This window comes from Papio anubis, chromosome 10 (assembly GCF_008728515.1).
Source record: "Papio anubis isolate 15944 chromosome 10, Panubis1.0, whole genome shotgun sequence".
In the NCBI taxonomy this organism is placed as follows: Eukaryota; Metazoa; Chordata; class Mammalia; order Primates; family Cercopithecidae; genus Papio; species Papio anubis.
The window spans coordinates 81,649,494-81,672,268 of record NC_044985.1 but is presented as its reverse complement, the minus strand read 5'-3'; the positions used below and the strand labels follow the sequence as shown (position 1 = coordinate 81,672,268).

The 22,775-nt window shown below is 34.7% G+C and overlaps 1 protein-coding gene across 5 annotated transcripts in view; it reads right to left on the bottom strand.

The window, feature by feature from the left end:
- The window catches only part of PLCL1 (phospholipase C like 1 (inactive)), a 347,516-nt gene that overhangs the window by 68,501 nt on the left and 256,240 nt on the right, over nucleotides 1–22,775 (bottom strand). The window contains exons 1-2 of one of the 5 annotated variants that reach the window (XM_031651445.1): nucleotides 11,105–11,405; nucleotides 897–980 (exon numbers count right to left, since the gene is read on the bottom strand). The exons of 2 other annotated variants lie outside the window; for them this stretch is intronic. In XM_031651445.1, coding sequence (XP_031507305.1) covers nucleotides 897–980; nucleotides 11,105–11,107 — 87 coding nt within the window. In that variant the 5' untranslated portion in view covers nucleotides 11,108–11,405. Of the gene's footprint in view, nucleotides 1–896; nucleotides 1,739–11,104; nucleotides 11,406–22,775 lie in introns of those variants that run through there. 2 more of the 5 variants (XM_031651446.1, XM_021923835.2) reach the window with 2 other exon arrangements.

The following is a 22,775-nucleotide window of genomic DNA, read 5'->3' as shown; positions in this document are numbered from 1 at the left end:
AGTTCACGTGACTCTCCTGCATCAGCCTCCCAAGTAGCTGGGATTACAGGCACATACCACCATGTTCTTGAGTTGTAATTATTCCACTCCCTAAATATATGACCTTGAGTAAGTCACTTAACCTCTCTCAATCTTAATTTCTGATAGGAATCAGTAATCTTTTTATATAACATAGTGTCATTGTGAGACTGAGTGCATGACTGTTCTTTATAAACTGTAAGGGCTTCAAAGGTTATGCTTTTCAAAGGAAGAGGAGCATTGCCTTATACACCCAGTAACTGTAGGACTGAGTAGGTACTGACCAGGATATTGGGTATTATACAGAAGTTAATTCATTCCTGACTTCTGAACATTTCAGACAAATCTTCAGTGATAAATTGAAAATATTTTTAAAACAACCACATGAGATTACTATTTCAAATACCGAAAACTATAACCAAAGTAGTCTGGACCGTATCCTTCATTGGAAATATTTTAAAACAGGGTAGAATATCTTCTCTGGGATCTCATTTCATCAGTTCTGCCTATATAAACTTGCCTATCCTATGATTCAGAAAAGACAGGACAATTTATTATTCAATTGACTAAAACTCTACCCATGAAAAGGAAACAAAATTTGCTTTAGTTATGAGATGTTGGTGGGATGATTCATTGACTCCAATATATATCAGATCTTCAAGTGACAATGATAGAAATTACCCAATTTAGATTACAGAATATTGCCTGTTGGTGCCCTGGCATTTAACAACTTAGCTCCTGCTTTTACAAAGAGTTGCTATTTTTAATTATCCTATGTGGTCAATTTCCTCATCCTTAAGTTAAAAAACACCTATAAATCTTCAGCTAGTTATACACAGATGCTCTATTAGAACACATTTAAATTTGTCACAACTCACATGCTTAGAAATATCAGATGTTTGTGTGTATTTTTCCACACCATCAAGGCAGGCACCTAATGGCATTGCTGAGACGGGATTAATCTACCAAGTAAAATAAAGAAGAAAACTGTGAATTCTGATGGTAAATGAGATTGTGACTCAGCTTTTAAAGCTAACCCTTTGACTTGCGTTTTAAGCTAATGAGAGTTTTCACATTAAAAATGATTTTTATATAAGCAGTTCATGTTCCAAATAGAATTGTTGTCAGCAGAGTGATAAAATCTATAATAGTTTCTAACAAATATTAAATGGGAAATTAATGCTACTCTAAATGAATGTATATGGTTCCTATACCCCAAGTATGACATTACGCTAGCATTCTCCATAGTCTATTGCTCTGTTACTGACTTGAGCCACTGTTTATTTGTAAGAACAAAACCACTCTTATCAGAATAGCTTTCTCTTACAAGGCTCTCCTCTGCCAAATCTCCTTAAATCAAGACATTCCCCCCTAGCATGACAAGCCTTCAAGAAATATATGTTTTATATCTAGCCTGCAAAAGAATCCACCTGCCCATAATGCTAATTTCTTGTTTTGACCCACAATTCCTACATGATTATAAAACTTATATCAAAATCCCACCTAAAACTTGGAACCAGCAAAAAAGATAAGATTCTTAGGTTGTCATTTTACAAAGGACAGAATCCAAAGTCATTACAAGTTTCCAAATGAGCTAAAACTTGGCTAGAGCATGTGTGAATGAATAATTAGTTTGTCTGCTGATTACTACAGCCAGGATTATGTACATTCAAAATATGCTGGAAAAGGTTCAGGACTCTGATATTTCTCCAGGTCTGCCACAGGAAAGAAAAATGTCTGGATTCAGAGAGCAATCATGCTGTTCTTTCAATAGCCATGCTATTGGCTCTGACAGGCTGGGAAAGAAGACAGGAGATGGAAATGGTGCCTCAGCAGACAGGAAGGGTGGAAGACTCCAAATCTTCTAAGCTTCTTCACCACCAGAGTCCTACACCCCTACATCTGTATTCCCTCAAGAAGATCTTGGCAGATTGGTGGTGGGAAAGAAGGAATATTAAGGTAAACAGCCTAGAAAAAGTTGAAGGTTAGGTATCAGTTTTCATTCTTGGTAAATACAAAATATAATAATTATGATGATGATGATTGAATGAGAGTCAATTTGATTCACTATACACTTAACACAATTCAACTATATACTTAAAAATGGTCAGACGGTAAATTTTATGTTATGTATGTATTGGGAAGATGGGTACTTTCGGCACTTTCCAAAAGAAACCAAGTTTATTATCAGTTCAAGTGTGCTCCAGTCAATGTCTAGCTCATTAGATGACTGAACTGATTCCAATGACCATAACATCTTTCCAGGAGATTTTTATAAACTCCAAGGTCTTTCAGTTTATTTCAAAGCCAACTCTCCTCACACGAGAATGAAGGCAAGAGGCTGAAGTACCAATACCACTTCCACCCGACTCCTGTCCCACAACCAAAGTTTCTCTTTGAGCAGCTTACAACAAAAGCTTTAAATTTATTAAGATAAATAGTGCATTGTCATTCCTCTGTCCCTTACATTAAAGCTTAACCTCACACTGCAGTTGAGTCCAATAATTAGTCAGACATTGAATTCAATCCTTTCTACTTTCTAACATTCTATACATAAGTCTCCACGTTATCATTTCTCAAGAAAGGAATCACATTTAAATAAGTTAAACTAAAAAAATAAACAAAATTGGGTTTATATGGTCTCTGAACATCTCTAAATAATACTTCACATTTTGGATCTACTGTCTTTTGAAATCAATCAATATCTTATAAAGGATTCAATCATCAGAATCAAGAAGAGTCTCATGAACTAGTAAAGCAATAGACAAATATTTTACTCTTTTGTTAAAACAACACAAGACTGATTTATCTATAAGCACTGTTTCTAATATATGTATATAATAAAGATAATTTCTATCTAATCTTATGCTAGAAGGTCTGATTTCTAAACTTAGAAATCATTTCAAAATACAGGGGGAAATGGCCAAATGTCTTTTCAATTTTTTAATTATTTTCTACAACATTGTTGCTTATCTACTACTGTTAGGAATAGGATACCAATCATGATTACATGGGACTCTTCACAACAGTAGAAGATTTTCAGCTTCCTAAATATTTAATATTTTAATACATTTATTTAAATATTTAATTATTTTATTAAGCTAAAATTGGAAACAAAGTTCAGATAAATCAAATAAATTTCCATTGACATTTGCTTTCCCTAAGCCCAATAAGATTGGATATAATGCAAGCTCCTTAACCAAAATAAAAAAACACAAAATCATTTTTCTTCAAAACACGTTGATAAGTCCCCCCAAAATTCTACTTATTCAATGGAAGTTTTGGGTCTCAATCATGAAAATATTGAATTATTTAAATATAATTTCAGGAAAAAGTATACTGAAATTGCACAAAAAATGTGAATGTACCTAATGCTTATACACTTAAAAATGGTTATGTACTTAAGTGTACTTACACACTTAAAAATGATTAAATTGTAACTTTTATGTTATGTATATTTTAACACACAGGGGGAAAAATGCACACTGAAGCATTGTACGAAAATTTAAAAGTGAGTAAAGGAAATACCAAGCCCAAGCTTCCCTGCCTTTGACCTCATTAGCATGTTTAAACATCTAATTATATCATCACATATACTTTTTGGTGTTCTGGCAAGTTGTTTTAAGCAAACAGTTCTAAAATGATTCTTTGTTAGAACAAATTTACACAACTCTAAAGACTAGAAATCAAAACACCAATTGTCAAACTGTGATGAGAAGGAATCTTTGTTTCATAACACTGAACTCTAGCTACGTAGTGTAAGGGAGGGAAAGATTTATATTTGAAAAGTTCTCTTAAGAAATGATTAATAAAAATTTAATAGATTATACTAAAAGATAAGCATATAGCACATAGGTTTGATTTTCACCATAGGGACCCTATCTGTTCTTATATACAACCTATACACTATAAAAATATGCTATTCATTCTGGTTTTGTGAAGTTCCAAGGAAAACTGAGAAACAAAAATTTGGTTGATAAACGACATTCTCAAAGGATGGTAGACAATACACAATCTAGAATCCAGATAAGCTCCAACCTTGGATATTGAGAGGCCTCTGGTCTTATTCTTCATTTATTCATTTGACAAACAAGAATAGGTACCTACTCTGTGATGGAGCCTAGCACATTACAGAGTTTGGAGGAAACTGATAAGGTTTCATTTTTATCTTAGATATATCATTCTGCATATGTGCTAAAGGGATTTGATATGGACAAAACTGAAGATGGTACATTAGATGACTATTTCATTCAGCATTACAATAAAGAGATAATGATGGCCTGAGCTAGATTCCTAATAAAAAGGATGAAGGTATTAGGTAGATTAGGAAGGTATCCCAATAAAAAGGATTCCTAATGAAAAGGATGAAGGGATTAGGTAGGTTCCTAATAAAAAGGATGAAGAGGAGTGGGAAATATCAAGAAACATGAGGTAAAACAAGAACTTCTTGACTGAATAAAGGATGACTTCTAGGTTTTTGGTTTGAGTGAGAAGTGAATGGAAATATTACTAAATGAGGTATGAAATATCAGGGGAAGTGAAGTTGAAGTGGAAACTAAGTTTACTTTGAGCCATGGTGGATTTTATATGACTATGGGCCATCTAGGTGAAGTTGTCCAAATAAGTTGGATATATGAGTCAAACCTCCAGGGAGAAGTCTGGGCTGCAGTTTCAGTGTTGGAAGTTACACCTGTAAAGGGATAAACAGAATCTTGAGCAGAGTAGAGTCACCTATTAAATAAAAGCAGTTGGAGATGGGCTAAACCCAGAGGAACACCAGTATTTAGAGGCTGGGCAGATAAAAGAAAAAAAGAGCTGAAGGGTAAGAAAACCAGGAGTATGAGCTTCCACAGATGCCAAGACTAAAAGGAAAGCATACTGGAAATTAAGATCTGAAGATAGCTTACTGAATTCAGCAGTTAAGCAGTTACTGCTAACTTTGGCAAGAGAATGTCTTATGTTCCTTTTAAGATGCCTAGGATAGAGAACAAAATGAGACCCAAACTGCAGCCATGATATGAGCTGAGAGTAAAGGGTTCCAGGGAAGGAACAAAAGTCCTGCAGTGGGAAAGACAGCCAGGATGGCTACCATACACTAAGTGAGATAGAGTGGCCCCAAATGAGACTGAACAACAGGCAGAGGCAGAGAGTAATCAATCCAGGAGAGGGCTATCCTCAAAAATGTTGGCTTCACTAACCTGGATTGTGATCACAGAATGGAATTCAGCTCTGATGCACACACTTTGCCTGTCCAATGGGCCTATGCCCAAAATCACATCCATGTTTGGCAGTTAAGTGGTCTGGAGAAAACTCATACCCATACACAAGGCCTAACTCTTCACACAAAATTCAAGGTGGTGGGGGAGATGGGATCATCACTATATCTGTTGCCTTCAAGTTTCAGAAAAGGAAAGACTGCAACTGTAGAATTATACCATTAATTTCGTGTTAAAATTTCCCAAGTATTATTCCCACGGTCAACTCCAGTTACTTAATGCAGAGACACAAACAGGTGATGCACTTATTTATGGTTAACACCATGTGACTTACCCAGGGTCACTGTGTGATACAGTGGGAGCGGAGGTCCTAATAGCCACTATTGAGAAGTAGCTGAAGCATAACCCAAGTAAACCATTGACCTTCACTAGTGGGTGCCTTATTGGTGAGGATCTGAACAGTTATTTTATGATCAATAAAGAAAGCATTTATTGTCTACATCATCTTCTAAGTCAACAGAATTAATTAAAGGCAATGCTAAGTGTATGCATGCACATTTCTCTAGCCAAATTAAGTTCTATGTCTTAATTTACCATTAAATTTTATTTATAAAAGGTGATTCATTTAACAAAATGCACTAAAGCCATCTCCTTTAGGAAACCCACTCTGATACATATGCTGTGGTGGGGATGGGATACTAATTAAAATATAGGCAGCCAGTGACCCTCTAAATTTTACACATCTTCTCTGAAATGACTCTCTTCACTTGGAAGCAAAAATAATTGATGTTCTACAGGCAAAGCTAGCAATAGAGTGCAGAGAAAAAAAAACAAAAAAAACAAAAAAAAAAAACCAGTCAGTTTCAGAGTGGGTAGTTAGTACCATTGATTTGTTTTGTTAAACAGAAGAAGCTTCCCCTGTGCTGTACCTCACTGCAATCATTTGCTCATTAGAACTCATTAAGAAGGGACACTCTAAATAAAAGTGATTATCTCAAGCTCTTCTTCTGCATAGTTTCCATCCAGTTAGCATTCTTCTGCAAGAATGTTTCTTGTTATACACATCCCATGGATTATTTCAAACACAACTTTCATTTACACAAAGATTCACTGAACCCCTACTCTGGGCTATGCATTGTACAAGTGATTTGTTCTTTAAAAAATCATTAATCCCAACACTAATGTTGTCTGGAATAAATATTAATGTATTAATTTTGTAGCTAATCAAATCAGTAAATAAGAACAAAGATCATCAAATTTAATAATTAGGGTAAAATATATAAAGAATGCTTCTAAATAAACAATAAAAACAGCTTTAAATAACATTAAAGATGTTCATGAGCCAAGCCCACAAAGGAGCATAAAAGGCTGATGAGGTATATTAAACAGAAGTACTACACTCCTTTGTAGTGTCAGCTGCTTTCATGGAAAGGCCTCGTTTCTTATTTTAATCTTGCCAATTTCCTCTTGTATCCTTCACAGTCCACTGCTTCGTATATAGTTATGAGGTATGCGAACTTCCATTTTTCTAGTCAACAACATGGTCCTTTTCACTAATCCTACTGCTGCATGCAATGAGTAGTTTTGTTAGTACTGTGCTTTAGCTGCGTCAACTTAAACAAAATGAGGGTGACAGCAAATAAAGGTCATCTGACGATTTATTCAGCGGCCTCTGAGGAACAACTTGCATCTATCAGTCCCTCTAAGACAGATGTCTGTCTCACACTCAAAAACAATACATTTAAAATTAATAGGTAGTCTGTGCAACTCTTAGCAGAGGTGCCAAGAACCAAGTGGGCTTGGAGACTGAGATACGATTCTGCCCTTCCTCAGGAGACCCCTGCACAGCAGGGCCCAGGAATCCTGGCGGAGCTTATGCCAGCACTTACTGTTGTTTCTGGTGTGACAATTAATTGGATGTTCTCTTTATGGAAAACAGGATGTCATGTCCCTTTAAAAGGAAAATCAATGATGAAGGCTAGCTAAATGTATACTTTTAATACCTACATTGCTAATACATCTCTTTCAATGTATTGTTATAAAGATTAAATGTAATGCTCCAATTATTTCACAGGTATAAACATATAACTTGATGCTTAATTAGGGCATTCATCAGAAACTTATATGTAATTAGGTAGGCTTTCAAATTGACGCATACTTTTATATTTTATTCTAATTAATGTTGCACATTTACTTAAAATACTTTATCTGAAAAATTAAAATATCAACAGAAATAAAACATTATTAAATAGAGTTCATGTCACAAACATTCCTGACAAAATTTCCCACCTCTCTTTGTGTCCTATGTAGTGAGTTCACAGAAACGTTTTTCCTTCATTGCAACTTTTCAGTTTTTAATGGTAATATTTGCCCTCAACTATGACACACCAATATATTATTTATATTGATTTTAGTCACTTTGGAGTCCAAATATATTTTTTAGTCATCTAAATTTGAATTAAGCATATTTAAAACTGAAAAGGAAATACCCAATGTGCCTCAATATTATGTGAGTTTTGCCATTTATTATCATAGAGTGTTATTGGAGCTGAGTTTTAGAACAGATATGATTTATAAAAATAAAATCATTCACAGTTATACCAACTTAAGTGGAAATAAGAGACATAATCAGCCTTTCTTCAGAGCATAAAGTTTTCATCAGTGAAATAGTTTGAAAAATAGTCAATTTCCAGGAATTTATGGTTTTCTGTGCAACATTTGCTAAGGACAAAACTCCAGGTTATATGCATCACTTACAAATTCAACTCAATGACATAAAATATATAACTACTAGTGGTAGTTCTTAGAAATGAAATCAGTTCTATTGTACTGTACAGTAATATACACATGTAGGTTTTTCATTACAAAAAATATTCTGTAGAAGATATAAAAACAGTGAATTTGCTTTTTAAAAATATTTTATAAATGTGTGTCACTTGGGACAAGGAGACTAAATTTCAATTTTTAAAAAACCCAATTCTATTCAAACTTAAGAAATAATACATTAATAGTCTAAACTGATCTTTCTATCTTTCTCTAGATTTGGAGAAGTCTAGTCTACCATTTAATAAATTGGTGTATATATTAACAAATGGACTCCTTCTTGCATTTGTATTAAGTCTGTATTGTAAAACTGACATTTAAATTATTTTAAACTGCCTAATTTATTTCTTTTGAAATAAACCCCTTAAAGCAATCTCTGAGTTTTCCATAAGACAGATCCCTGAACCCCATATAAAACAGAATGTCAATTATCTTGATTGACCCAATGCTATGTGCAAACACATCCTTAATATGTTTTCTCTTAGGACAATAATAGAATATGTCCTTTGGGACTAGTTATCATAGAGATATAGAACCTTTGGCCCAAATAGCCACCTTGGCTTGAATGTCAAGATGAATCTGATTAAAGGTTTTAAATTTTACCCATAACTTCCAGAATGGGTTAGAACTATCTAACACTTTAATCCTTATTGCATTACCTCTGATTAACTGAACATCAGCATCTGCTCATGTTCAAGGAACAGATGGCAGATTTCAGAGAATGAATATTCTCAGCTCAGGGACTCCTTTAGGGTGAACTCTCCCTCACCCCCATTCATACCCAGTGAAGGCTCCATGGTCAAAATGGAAACAAATTCATTCTCTTAACTTAGAAAAATGTAAAAGAAAACTATGAAAGCATAGTTCTTATTTGAGATAATAAAACTCAAAGTCCATAAATTTCATACTGATAGAAATTCCTGAATTAATTAAATTCCTTCTCTCCAAACCAAAGTATTGGATTAGAGATTAATAAATTTTACTCACCATCACCACCTACTTGCATGACTTTTTGCAAAGCAAATTTCTATGTCTATAATTTTTATTTGTCACAAAAATATAATTCCTAGCCTGATTCATAGGGCTGTGTCAAGGAATAAAGGAAATAAAGCATGCTAAAGTACTTTGTAAAACACGGACCACAGTCTGACAAAATTCCACAAAAGTGAATTATAGATCTTTTTATGAAAATAAGTAAAATACGGCAATGTATTAAATAAATATATTCTTCAAGAAGTCAGATTTATTCCAGGAATGTAGGAATGAGTCAACATGAGACAGTCGATCAATGAAATTCAATAAGTAAACAGATTAAAAGAGAAAAACAATTGATCGTAACTAAAACTACCCCAAAGACATCTGACAAAATGCAGTACCAATTCACACCAAAACTCTCAGTAAACTGAGAAGAGGAGAAAACTTCCTTAACATAATCAAAACCATTTCAGAATCCTAGAGGAAACATTTTACCAACTGGTGAAGATTTAGAAGCATTCTCATGAATATCAAAACGCAAAACAAGATTAAAAAGCCTACTATTTATTTACTTTATATTTTAATATAATTTTGGATAGTTAAGTCAAAGCAATAAGGTAAAGATAAGAAATTAAGTGTAAAATATTGTAAAGAAAGTGATAGATCATTATTACTTGCACAAAATATAACTATTTACCTAGAAAATCTCAAAAGATCAAATGAAAAACTTATTAGAACCAATAAAAGTGATAGTGGCAAAATATAATGTAAATATAGAAAAATTAATAGCTGCCTTATATGCCAACCTGTTTCTAAACATAATGTCAGGGGTGAGTGGGGGTGAGAGGAATACCATTCAAATTAGTAATTAAGACTATATAAATAAGTCAAGAATAAAGTTAACAAGGTGTGTGCAAAACTTAGATACAGAATTTTATTTTACTTAAAGTTAAAAAGGAAAAATTAAATAAATAAAAACATTAAAAATTACCAAAAATATACTACTGGCAAAATTCAAATTCTTCACAAGTTAGCAGAAAAACACAATAAAATTGTAATGAAAAGCCCAATGGGATAGTTTCAATGGATGCAGTTGTAAGAGGTATTTTAAATAACAAAGGAAACAATATGTTATTCAATTATTAGTGTTAACAAATTCAGTATTCATTTGAAGAAAAAAACTAGATTTCTGCTTCATGTCAGACAAAAAATAATTTTAAATAAAGATTAAATAAAACACAGAAATACTAGGAAAAACTATAAGAGTATTTTTGTATAGTTTTGGGTGAGGAAGACCTTTTCTTAACAAATATATTAAGACCAGAAAGCATAGAGGAAAAAATTGATAGATCTGACCATAGAGAAACTTAAAACTGTATTAATATTTTTTTTAAATTCAAACTGGAATATATTTGCTCCGTGTTTCTTAATTCATAAAAATTGTTCACAAATGAATTTTGAAAAGACAAATTCACAAAATTATACAACTGTCTAGAGAATATATAAAAAGATGCTCAAACAAATAATATATATATATATATATACACACACACACAAAGGTATACACAAATAAAATGACTATTTTTGCCTATCAGATTACTAAAGTTTAAAAAATGTGAGATTGTAGGGAAATGGAAATTTTTATACAAGAGTACATTGAATATAAACTTGCACAACTTTTCTGGAAGGTAATGTAATAATATGTTTTAAAACATTAAAGATGCATCTACTTTGATCCAGCAATTTAATTTTTAGGAATTTAAAGAAATCTGAAGGAAATACTCGAGTAAATGAGCAAAGATATAAGTAAGAGGTGGTTCACTGCCATGCTGCTGATATTTTAAAAAGTAAGTACAAACTTATAAACTAAACATTCATTCCCAGTAAGGACTGGCAAAATAAATTATGGTACATTTCATGTAACAGGATTCTATACAGCCCATTTAATGGGTGATGTAGACCTATAAATCTTAAAATGCATTGTGTGTGTGTGTGTGTGTGTGTGTGTGTGTACTTAAAAAGCAGATAACAGAACAGTACTTATAGTATAATATGAGAGCTTGAGAGCTTACCATTTACCTATGACAAGTCTGGAAGAATATATTTCCATTGGTGACAGTGGTTATCTCTAGAAAAAGGGAGCAAAATTATGTAATTTTCTTTCTCTGTATTGCTCAAATTATTTAAAATTAACATATATTAGCATATATTATGAGAAAACATATTAGAGACAATTAGAAAGCATTAGTCCTATAATTACCTCATGAATCATCAGAAAGATAGATACACCTTGTAGAGATTAATGACATCCATCTTTTTAAGCTTTTCTGAGTCATAACTAAAATGGTTAAAATTTCAAAGAGCCCAGGAATTCAAGGGCTCTTTTGAAATTATTTTTATTAAAATAATTACACTGGTGTTATTTTAGTTAAATACAATTTTTGAAATATTTATTATTCTTGGGAATGGTCAATGCACTTCTAATACAATATATAAAAATAGCCCTTAAATATCATGTCAGATCTTTGATTTGGAAATTATTTTAGTATCTTACATTTTAGAACTACTAATATTAGTTAGCTATGGTGAAAAGAATGTCCAAAGCACAATTCAGTTTTTTAATGTATCTGGAAAATTAGTCTCATAAATATTTAAACAATCAATTTGAATGAAAATGTATATCTTCTCTTAAATCAAATTTTTTCTACCTCTAAGTTTTGAGAGTAGATGTAAGCATATGAATGTTCCCAGAGGAGGAAAAGAAGGTTAAACTTGAGAATTCCTTACTAGATGTTTAAGTCAATTTGATTTCAATTAAATGCACTCCATTGATAATAAGATTCAAATCTGCTATATTGAATTAGGATTTAAGTATATCCCAAAGTACTGGGCTCAGTAAGAATTCCATATAGGTTACAAGGTCTTTTACCTTTCAGAGCATACATACTATTAATAATTATAAAATTTTCAACCACAATCATCAAATATAGAATGTAGCCTTAAAAGTTCTCCATCAGGTGAACTTGGCCTATCCCTCTATTTTCATGTCTAGATATGTAACTACAAATTTGCCTTTGCATTCTGCCCCCTAGTACACTCCCAAATCTTCAGAAAGTATACATTAGTTCACCAAAAAGTCTTTCATTGTCTTTTAATCCGCATTCCTTTATTTCTTCTTTAATAGAGGGTCCTTATCTGAACTCAACTAATCTTACCCCTCAAAATAATTTCTGCCCATCTCTGCCACTTAAAACACTCTTCTACTAATTGTACTTAACTCTACATTTAACATGTGAAATCTCAGGACATTCAACTACTGAATGCAACATTTCACTCAAAATGTTACTTAAAATAGCAGATACTTTCAAAACCATTTTTACACTGTCAGGAAAAATATAGTTGTCAATATATTTTTTCAAAAAACTAAATCTGTTCAATTACCACCAGGCTTATTGCCTCCTGAGAATATCCGCAGAATGAGAATATAATTACAAGTAATAAGAAATGGTAACTAAAATTTAAAAAATGCTCTCATAGCCCATGTAAATCTGAGCCAAATTCAGGTGAAATATTAACACTCAATTCTGGTGCATATTTTTTATTATGAGTCAGGGTCTTGCTCTGTCACGCATGCTGGGGTGCAATGGTGGGATCATGGCTCACTGCAGCCTTGAAATCCTGGGCTCAAGCAATCCTCTTGCCTCAGCCTCCCAAGTGGCTGAAAGTAGAGGCATGCACCACCACTCCAGGCTGCTGCTTTATCTCTGTAGAGACAGGGTCTTGCCATGTTGTCCAAGCTGTTTTCAAACTCCTGGGCTCAAGTGATCCTCCCGCCTCAGCCTCCCGAAGTGCTGGGATTACAGACATGAGCCACCGTGCCCAGCTCTGGTGCATATATCCTTGTGTGTTGGTTCATTTAAAAAAAAAAAAAAAAAAAAAAACTGCCAGGTCGCTTGCTTTCTTGGTACTGAGAGAAGTTTACAAACTCTTATGAAATTTCACATAGCTATGTTTGGTTATCTAGGCAATTTTTAAATGGAATAAACATCACACTTGTTTGCAGGACTATAAGCTAGCACATACTGATCTCTAGGCTATCAATTTGTCTGAACATAAAGATATTTAACACACATTTGGATTTGTGTAGGGTGTGGTTGTTACATACGTTCATTCGTTTTACTAAGGGACCTTGAATTCCCATTCGTTGATGAAACTGACCGGCACAACCCATGAGACGATAAATTTCTAGTACATCTACTAACATTCTCTGGAAAGAATAAGATATTTCACCCCAGGGAGTGTGAATCCCATGATGTAGAAATAAAAGAAAAATATTCACATTACACATTCTTCTTTAGTATTTAATCATAAAAGGATCATGGGCAGCAAAGATTCCAAGCCATGCTAGGCCAATTGAATTAAATTTGTTTCAAAATAATGTTTCATCTTTTAGATCTCATTTAAATTATCAGTAAAAAGAACATTAAAGTCATTTATTTCTGTAGAACTGGTATAGTGACAGGGAAATAAAGTACTTAATGAAACCATTTATAATCTATAATCATGTTATTAAAACAGCATTTCCACTAAACACTTTACAATGAAAAAGTATCGTAATTTACAAATAGCTTAGGGACTGAGCTCTAATTAATCTCTTAGAAAAAAAGACTTGACACCTCAACATATTTAAACTTTATTAGCTTTGCTATCAGGAAACCTTGTAAAAAATGAGAAAGGCAATCCATAATGAATTCACTACACTTAATTTCATATTATCATCCCTAGTGGTTTCTTAATAATAACTTGCATGAATTGAGAGAAAGTGACAGCTAGTCTTATCTATGAGAGTGACTGTGTTCATTATTATTTTAAGAACCCCCAAGTAAAACCACGTTATGGTCAAAAATGAAAATCAAAATAAGGAGGGTAAGAGCATCTCACCTTTCTAAGAAGTTTTAATCTTTTCAAAGGGTTTTCACATTTGTTTTCTGTTGAGATCTCTCAAGATTTGAGATGAGAAAATGCAAGACACAGGAGACTGAACAACATGCCAAAAACATAAATCAGTGGCAGAGTCGAATGCCAACCCAGGTATTTCTACTCCTGAAGAAATTTTTTCCTCTAAATTTATACCACCTCTGCATTTTACTACTATACTTTTCTAGTTCCCAGTGTATTTTCTCACTCTTCACTATGGGAAGGAATACAAGTTTTACCATTATTGATATTTTCCCTCACTGAATGTTGAATAAAAAGAACTGTTACACTAATTATCTCTTTCCAACAGTGCTAAATTACTTGGCAAAAATGCCACTCAAAAAGAGGGCCACAAAGGCCGGGCGTGGTGGCTCACGCCTGTAATTCCAACATTTTGGGAGGCCGAGGCGGGTGGATCACCTGAGGTTAGGAGTTCAAGACCAGCCTGGCCAACATGGTGAAACCCTGTCTCTACTAAAAATACAAAAATTAGCTGAGTGTGGTGGCGTGCGCCTATAATCCCAGCTACTCGGGAGGCTGAAGCAGGAGAATCACTTGAACACGGGAGGCAGAGGTTGCAGTGAGCCGAGATTGAGTCACTGCACTCCAGCCTGGGTGACAAGAGCAAAACTCCGTCTCTAAAAAAAAAAGAAAAAAAAAAGAGGGCCACAAAAAAGAGGGCATGGTATGGAAAATACTTCATATTTTGGAATATTTGAAGTCCTTCAACACATATTTATGGAGTCCCAATTTAGTGCCAGACACTGAGCTGGATGTATAGTGCATATACTGTAATGGCACCTGTAGAAGAAAGATATATTAAAGGATAATCACACAAACATGTAATTTAAAACCGTAAGAACTGCTCTGAAAGAAAATACGGGGTATTTTAGGTAGAGGTGAACTAATTTAGACTGGAGCGGGGTACTACGCATCCCCTGAGGAATTAACACAAGCTAGGCAAATTGCCAAGCAAATAGTGTGGGAAAAATATTCCATGCAGAAGAAACAGCACGGGAAGATCCTGAGGAGACTCCACTAACACAGGCCCCTATAGCAAATGCATAGGAGAGGAGGAAGGAAATGAAATGAAGCTGTGGCAGGGGGCTGTGAAAGCCATTTTTTATAAATCTGGAGTTTATTCTATGGAGGTTTTTAAGGCAAAGAAGTAAAAGTTCTTACATTTTCAAAAGAAAAAACATATCTAGCTGCTAGAGAATGGATTTGGAGATACAATTTAATGGAGTAACCACTTGGTGATTGCAAGAGAGTTCCAAGTGTACTGAACTAGGGTGAGAACAAGAGAGAAGTGGATTTATTTGAGGAGCTACTGATGAACTGGAGTGGGAGCATTGGGGAGAGGCAAAAGGATCCCCAGATCTCTCTGGTTTGGGTAACTGAGAGGCTGGAGGAGCCGCTTGCAAAAACAGAGAAGTCTATAGAAGGAACATATTTGTAAGTGGCTCTAGAGTATTGAGAATACAATTGTAAATAAGGAACTAGATCCCAAGATAAACCTCTGAGTTTAAGATAAAAATATGGGATTTAGAAACTGTCAGGTTATTAGTGGTTTTTGAAATCATGGGGCTGAATGAAATAACTTAAGGAAAGAAGGCAGAATAAAAAGAGAAGAGTACCTAGCAGTGACCTTTGAGAATGTAGAACATTTTGAGTTTGGTTAGGAGAAAAGATAACAAAGGAGAGGGAAAATGGTGGTATCAGTAATCTCAGGATTTCCACTAAATAAATCATATTCCTTGAAATTTTCAGTAATAATAATGCCTAGCCCTCTGATATTTGGCATAATTAGGAATTTGATATGATTATTAATATTATATGATAAAAGTGAACAAGCTATTTAAAAATAAAGTTGTTTATAACACTCTTTTCTCTTGTCTCAAGCTTAAAGAGACATTCAACTTAAATGTAAAAATGGCATAATATAAAAATCCCTCAGAGTCTTATCAACATCTAAACTGGCAAAAGGCAAATTAAAAACATGTTTTACATCCAACTTTGTATCCAAGGCGAGGCAGAGACTGATATTTTCCTATAGTTTAATCAACGGAAAACAGGCCCTTTAAGTTCTATTAAATTATTTAACAGCCACAAACAGATGCAATAATTCATTGTTAGCAAAACAAATCATTTTCTCTTCTTTCTCAATGCCAATAAAGCAAACATTCACAGGTGCTTAATCAACATCCTTGCATAAGGCCGAACAATACATTTTATGAATGACAAAGGAAACATACATTAATAGGGTGACAGAATAATGTGTCATTGATAAGCCAAAGATTTGGGAAAGTTTAAAAAATGATTCTGAAGGATATGAAAAACAAAAATTTACCATAATTCTGAATGTGAATGTCATTTCATTGAATTGACATTTACCAAGCAATTGGTGGAGAGAATTCTGTAAGAAGAATTAGGTTATTTAGACTAGAAAAGCTTTCTGACTTATTTACTTGGTCTGGAAAGTTGAAAGCCTTACTCATCCTGGATTGAGAGTACCCCTTGGACTAAAGAAGTTTTTTTAAAGAAGTTTCCTAAAGTTTTCTGGCAAGGTGGCAACTAAACCAATCGAGAAAGGACTACCACTGAAGAAAATGAAAAACTTAGATTAATATTATTCTGATTTGCTAAAAATTCCTCTTCCTTCAAACAGAGTGGAGCTTTTCTCTCTATCCTAATCTTAGAGGATATTGAGTATGTCCATTATTCCCTACAATGCAGTCTACAGAATGTAGGTGTGTGTATTTGCATAATCTATGTTCTTGAAAACTACATAAATCTTGGCTGCCCCTCATTCTTAAATCCTAATCCCTTGAATTTTCTGTCTCCATAAGCTTCTGTCTCCATAAGCTTTCCTATACCAAATGGTCCACTGAAATTATTTGCTCCAACAATTCATTTGCTGAGGATAAATGGGTGCTCTCTTGTCTGCAAAACATACAGACTTTTATTCAGTCTTTGCTTTAAATTAGTTAAAATCCTATAGAAGTACAGTCATAAATGAATCACAGCCAATAATTAATACAATTTTGGCAAAGTTCCACAAAACTAAAATAGTACTCTCCTTTTGGCCCAGGGAACAAATTTTACTTAAATTTTCAAACAAACTAAGTCTACAAAAATGGTGCAGTTAGAGGGAATCAATAGCTTCCTACATTTTGTAGTTAAATTTGACCTCAACAAAATGAAAATGCTTAAATTATATAGAATTTCTAATAGATTATAAAGTGAACATAAATACATTTTAATTGTGGCTAAGCCGTAAATTACAAGCACATCAAATAGAAAATAAAAACATAAAGTTCGCTATTATTTGCACTTGTAATATGGACAAAATCTATTAATGCCTGAGAGGATAGAAATGAAGTTTAAGTTGCAAACTAATCTCTGTTAAATCCCTGAATTAAGGAGCTCAGTTTGATGAGTAAAATAGCAACCTAGTCAGTAAATCTAAGTCACATGTGACTTTTGATGAGCTTATGGAAGGTAAACAAATTAGAATATAAGGCACTATACTGGAACTTGGAGGAGTAGGTACTTATGTTTTAGTTTTGTTAGTTGCTCCATCCTTAACACCTACTATTATTATATTAACTTTCTTATTCACAGGTTTCTTGCCTGTCTCCCAGAGCTCCCTGAGAGTGGATATCCCCAGTACCTGCCACCATGCCTGGCACTTCTCAAGCACTCAATAAATACTTGTTGAATAAAAGCTTGTAGAAATCCCATAGCTATGTGCTATGATGATTACTAGCTTATTAAACACTCCTATGGCAACGGGATGGGCCCTAAGAGGTGAAAGCAAGATTGGAACCCAGATATCTGACTCCTGGGGTGATTGCTCTTAACCACTACTCCAGGAGTTCAATTCTGTGGGAACATTATCTCCACATAAGACTTCTGCCTGAACATTGGATTTTACACCCAAATTGGCTTATGTTTTTCACATCATCAGAGAGAATACAAATACTTCCCATGAAAAGCTGATGAAACACAGTATACGTATTTAAATAATGGTTTGAACCCTAAATGTGATGGTTATATTTCTTTCTCAGAAAACTAAGTTTACAAATATGTCATTAGTCATGTGTATAAAAAAAGGAGGTAGCAATGATTTTATCCTCACTGACATGAAAAACAGCCTTCACATGATTAGTTTCTCCATGTCAACATTGTTTTCTTCTTTTCAGTATCTGAACTTTCAGAATCTCGACAGTAATGATTCAGACAAAGCATTCAAATTAATCAATGCTATCATACTCATACAGCAAAGTGACCTTTCTCGTCTCCTTGCAAAGTAAACAGTTAGCTTGACTTTTAATAAGTTCACTTTGAGTTTGCTTCTGATTATGTTGTTTTGCTGGGTTCTGGTTAACTCTAGGACACAGTTATTACTTTGCAGACCACTCACTCTCCCTGGAACCTACTTATCAGACTCCTCCTTGCTCTCATTTCTGCCTCCTTCTTCTTGGTTTCCATCTGTGCTCCATATTTATTCAAGGTAGCATTTATACCCAAGCATAATATATATGTATGAGCATATACATTTATTTACAGATATTTTTAAAAATTGAAAATAAAGAGGAAAAAGCTCAGTATATTACAGTATTAAGTATTTAGTATAGTATTAAGTAACTATACTAAAAAATTTCCAGCTATTAAATGAGACTGGAACCCAGAAGTGTCTCATCTCAAGACTACATTCTTTCCTCTACATCAGTGGTTCCCACAGTGTGATCTTTGGACTGCCAGCAACTGCATTACCAAGGACCTTGTTAACACTGCAGATTTTCAGACTCTACACCCACCAAATCTGGGGGTGGGGTTCAGAAATTTGATTTTAATAAGACAAGGGTGATTCTGATACACCCTTAAGTTTTAGTGCATTACATCATTGGTCCCAGTCTTACCTGATTATAAGAATCACCTGAGATAGCTCATTGACCTAGTATATTCCCAGGTTCTACACATCTGATTCAGTAGGTTAAAGGGGGGAGGCCAGGAATTTATTGATACCCTAGGCTAACCCCCAAGTGATTCTTACGGTGAGGGAAATTTGAAAACACTGCACCAAATCAGAATATTCAACTTCGTACACTTATGAAAAAACTAGACATTGCATGTAATTATATGATGGTTCCATATTAAGAATATAAGGATACTGAAACCATGTTTTTTTAGCACTTGAATTTTAATTCCATTGTTAGTTCAGAAAAAAAGAGGAAGGGTATTACAATATAATAGGGAGTCACCACGTTAAATGTGTTAAGAAATATTATTTTATATGAGCAGTTCTAGAGAAGTACATATAATTGAGTTACGTGTAAACTGTAGGTAACCAAGAAAAGTCCAACCTCCATTCAAATACACAGAAGTTAATAAAGAAGCTTTATTTGCATAATAAAGGATTTCTTCCTTTAAGAAAGAATTTATCACAATTGTCTTGCATAAATCTAGAGCTCCCCTAGAATAGATAAAACTTGTTTTGTAATGCACAAAATTTATCAGAAAGGATAATCTTTGCCTTTTCAAAAAAATAACGTGTAAATTAGACAAATAATTTGAAGGGCAGGCTTGGAGCATTCTGGGGCTTCCTTTGAATCTTCACTTCATTTCCTGGAATTAGGCTCCAGAATCTTACCATGTTCTAAACAATTCAAATTTCTGACTAATGAATTGTAGCCGTTCAATGTACTCAGATGAAGAGGAAGGGAGCTGTCATTGATTAAAGTCCAACCACTGCCATGCTAGACAGGATCGAATACATTTCTTCTCAGTATTGTACGATGTATATTGAGGGAAAATGTAAGAATCAACATACCTATTGACCTTTATAATACCTTCGCAGCCAGGCACAGTGGCTCACGCCTATAACCCCAGCACTTTGGGAGGCCAAGGCAGGCAGATCATGAGATCAGGAGTTTGAGACCATCCTGGCTAACACGGTGAAACCCCGTCTCTACTAAACATACAAAAAATTAGCTGGGCGTGGTGGCACATGCCTGTAATCCCAGCTACTCAGGAGGCTGAAGCAGAAGAATTGCCTGAACCCAAGAGGTGGAAGTTGCAGTAAGCCAAGATGGTGCCACTGCATTCCAGCCTGGGCGACAGAGCGAGACTTGTCTCAAAAATAATAATAATAATAATAATAATAATAATAATAATAATAATACATTTGCAATGGAGGAATGATTTGATAATTCCTAAATCAGTGCTTCCCATTATCCCAGATCATATACCCATGAAGCCGGCTTCTCCAGTTCCCCTTCCCTCCCTTCCTTCCCCTCTCAGGCAACAGCTGTTCCTCTCCCTGCCCACCCTCCTTCACTCTGGGGGCCGTTAAAGAGGATTCGAACAGTTAACATCCCTTTATCATGTGTAGGTAGTACAAATCACACTGGAAAACATTAGTCACACCTCAAGCATTTCCTAGTGTTCAAGAAATAATAGAAATTGTACCTGTAGGATATAAGTTGTATTGAAAGTTACTAATTAACAGAGTGCACGTTTTAGATAAAATGTTCACATCTTTATAACACACCCCTACTCCCACCATGATCATTATTTTCACTCCCACACACTGAGTTCCTAATTATAATCATCTGTAATCTTTTTTTCACGAGCAGATGGAACTAGAATTCCACAATGGGACATTTCCATTGCTAATCATTACACTTGGCTGGGTTGATTTGCAGTCCTTACTTCCAACTGGGATTTGTTTACCCCCAAAGTAGCTTACGAGAAAAGTTAAATAGAAAGTTCCATAGAGTTGCTGGCTTATTAGGGTTAATAAATACTTTCAGCTAATAACCGCAATATTTGACACATCAATATCAGTGCATTGATCCTGAGACAATCCGATTAACATTCCTCATGTTCATTTTACTTAATAGTACTTTAAAGGAAGGCGGCATTTTTCAAGTCACCTCAAGGGATGAAATCTACCATTTTATAACAACAAAAAAAATCAACATTATTTCTTTAAACAAACAGTGATGCAAAGGTAGAAAGCTCTGATCAATTGAACCTAATTATTTTCAAAACATAAATTTGAAATATATTATTTTCAAAACATAAATTTGAAATATGCTAATCAAAAAGTTCTGTACAAAAGTTTGGGGCAGTGGAAAGGAAGGAAAGAAAGAAATCCATCCAGATTCCAACCGCACGTACATGTGTGTCAATCCATTCCCACAAACTATCTCCATGGATAAACTGACAGCATGATGGTGAACTGTAGGACTGGAATGTTCCAACTTGGCCAGAACTACTGTGTCAGCTCAGCAGCAAAATTCATCTGAGACCAATTCAACAAGCAGTGCATTTGTGTTTAACACTACAATATTCAGCAGTCTCCACACCCAGGAGTTTATGTCTTTGCTAAATTTAACATCTGTAATGACTTAACACAGAGACAGCTTCAATTCATTGATAATTCACATATCTCTATCAAAATTAGATCAGAAATTTTCTGCTGAATTTTGAATTGGGATCCACTGCCCTTTACTGTAGTCATTTAAAGTTAGTACACTTTTCGGCTGTGAAGATGGCAGGAAATGAATGGACAGACCATCGGAGGTTTTGTTTCTCCACATTTTAAGCGAATGGTCGTTTCTGATTTGTTCATTTTTAATGAAAAAGAAGTGAGAAAAGCCAACTAGTGGTCTTTTTCAAAGGACTCAAATTCAGTGGGGTATCAGAAGCTTGTGAGCTGTCAGCAGCACCTGTGGTCCCTGCATTTGTACACAGGGAGGGGACACCCCAGGCCCGTAACGGTGCACGCAGCCAGATAACCTTGCACTGCCCTGCCAACCTAACACTTTCAGAGATCAGTTGAAGCATGGCCTGTCTCCAATTCCACAGCCCACGACAGCGCAAAGCCCCCCTGTCCTCGTGCATCGACGGAATTCCTGCAACAAGAATGCCGTCTCTTTCCTAATCTGTTTGCCTGGGCTACCTCTGTTCTCAAAGGTCTCCCCGCCTGCAAAACAGAGAATTCAGAACCTTTCCCAATTTCCTGAGAAATCCACACATAATTAAACTCCATGATTGTACATAAGATTCTGATTGTGTGTGTCCTGGGTAGAGGAGGCAGAGGGCTCGCTTGGCTGAACCCACTCTCCCATCCTCTCTCAGCTTTCTCCTCCGTCAGTGCCAAAACTACTTTCTTCCAACTATACCAGGCTCCTTGGGGTCTCTTCTCTGTCAAGCAAAGAACTTCTTCCCCCACACATAAAATGCCTTGCCTAAGTAAAAGAGATGACGTCTGTCAGACATAGTTAACCTAAAGATAATTTTCTACCTCAAAGTATGTAAAATATACAACATAAAAATCAACTTTACTGTACTACACAGAAACCAAACAGATGTTTCCAGATAATAACATCCTGATTCCTCATACATTTTTTTAAAATGAGATATGTCAAATTTAAATCTTTGATTTCTTTTTATATGTTCTAAGACTTTTCATATGTATCAACTCACAAATCAGAAAGATAATTTTGTCAGGTCATGTTGTCCCTTTACATAGGTATACATGTTTAGAGGGGAGTGTTGGCTATGGCCCAAAAGCTTGAGTTGGTCTCTGATGGATAAAGTCACACAAGAATGCGGGAGAGTAGCCAGAATAGGGAACCTGCTTATCCAGAAGGGGCAAATGGCAGGACTGCTAAGTGTTCAGGGGGTAGTAATTATACGAACTCAGCCAGAGCTCATGATTCCTGTTGGGGGTTATAGGCAATGAAACAGCAT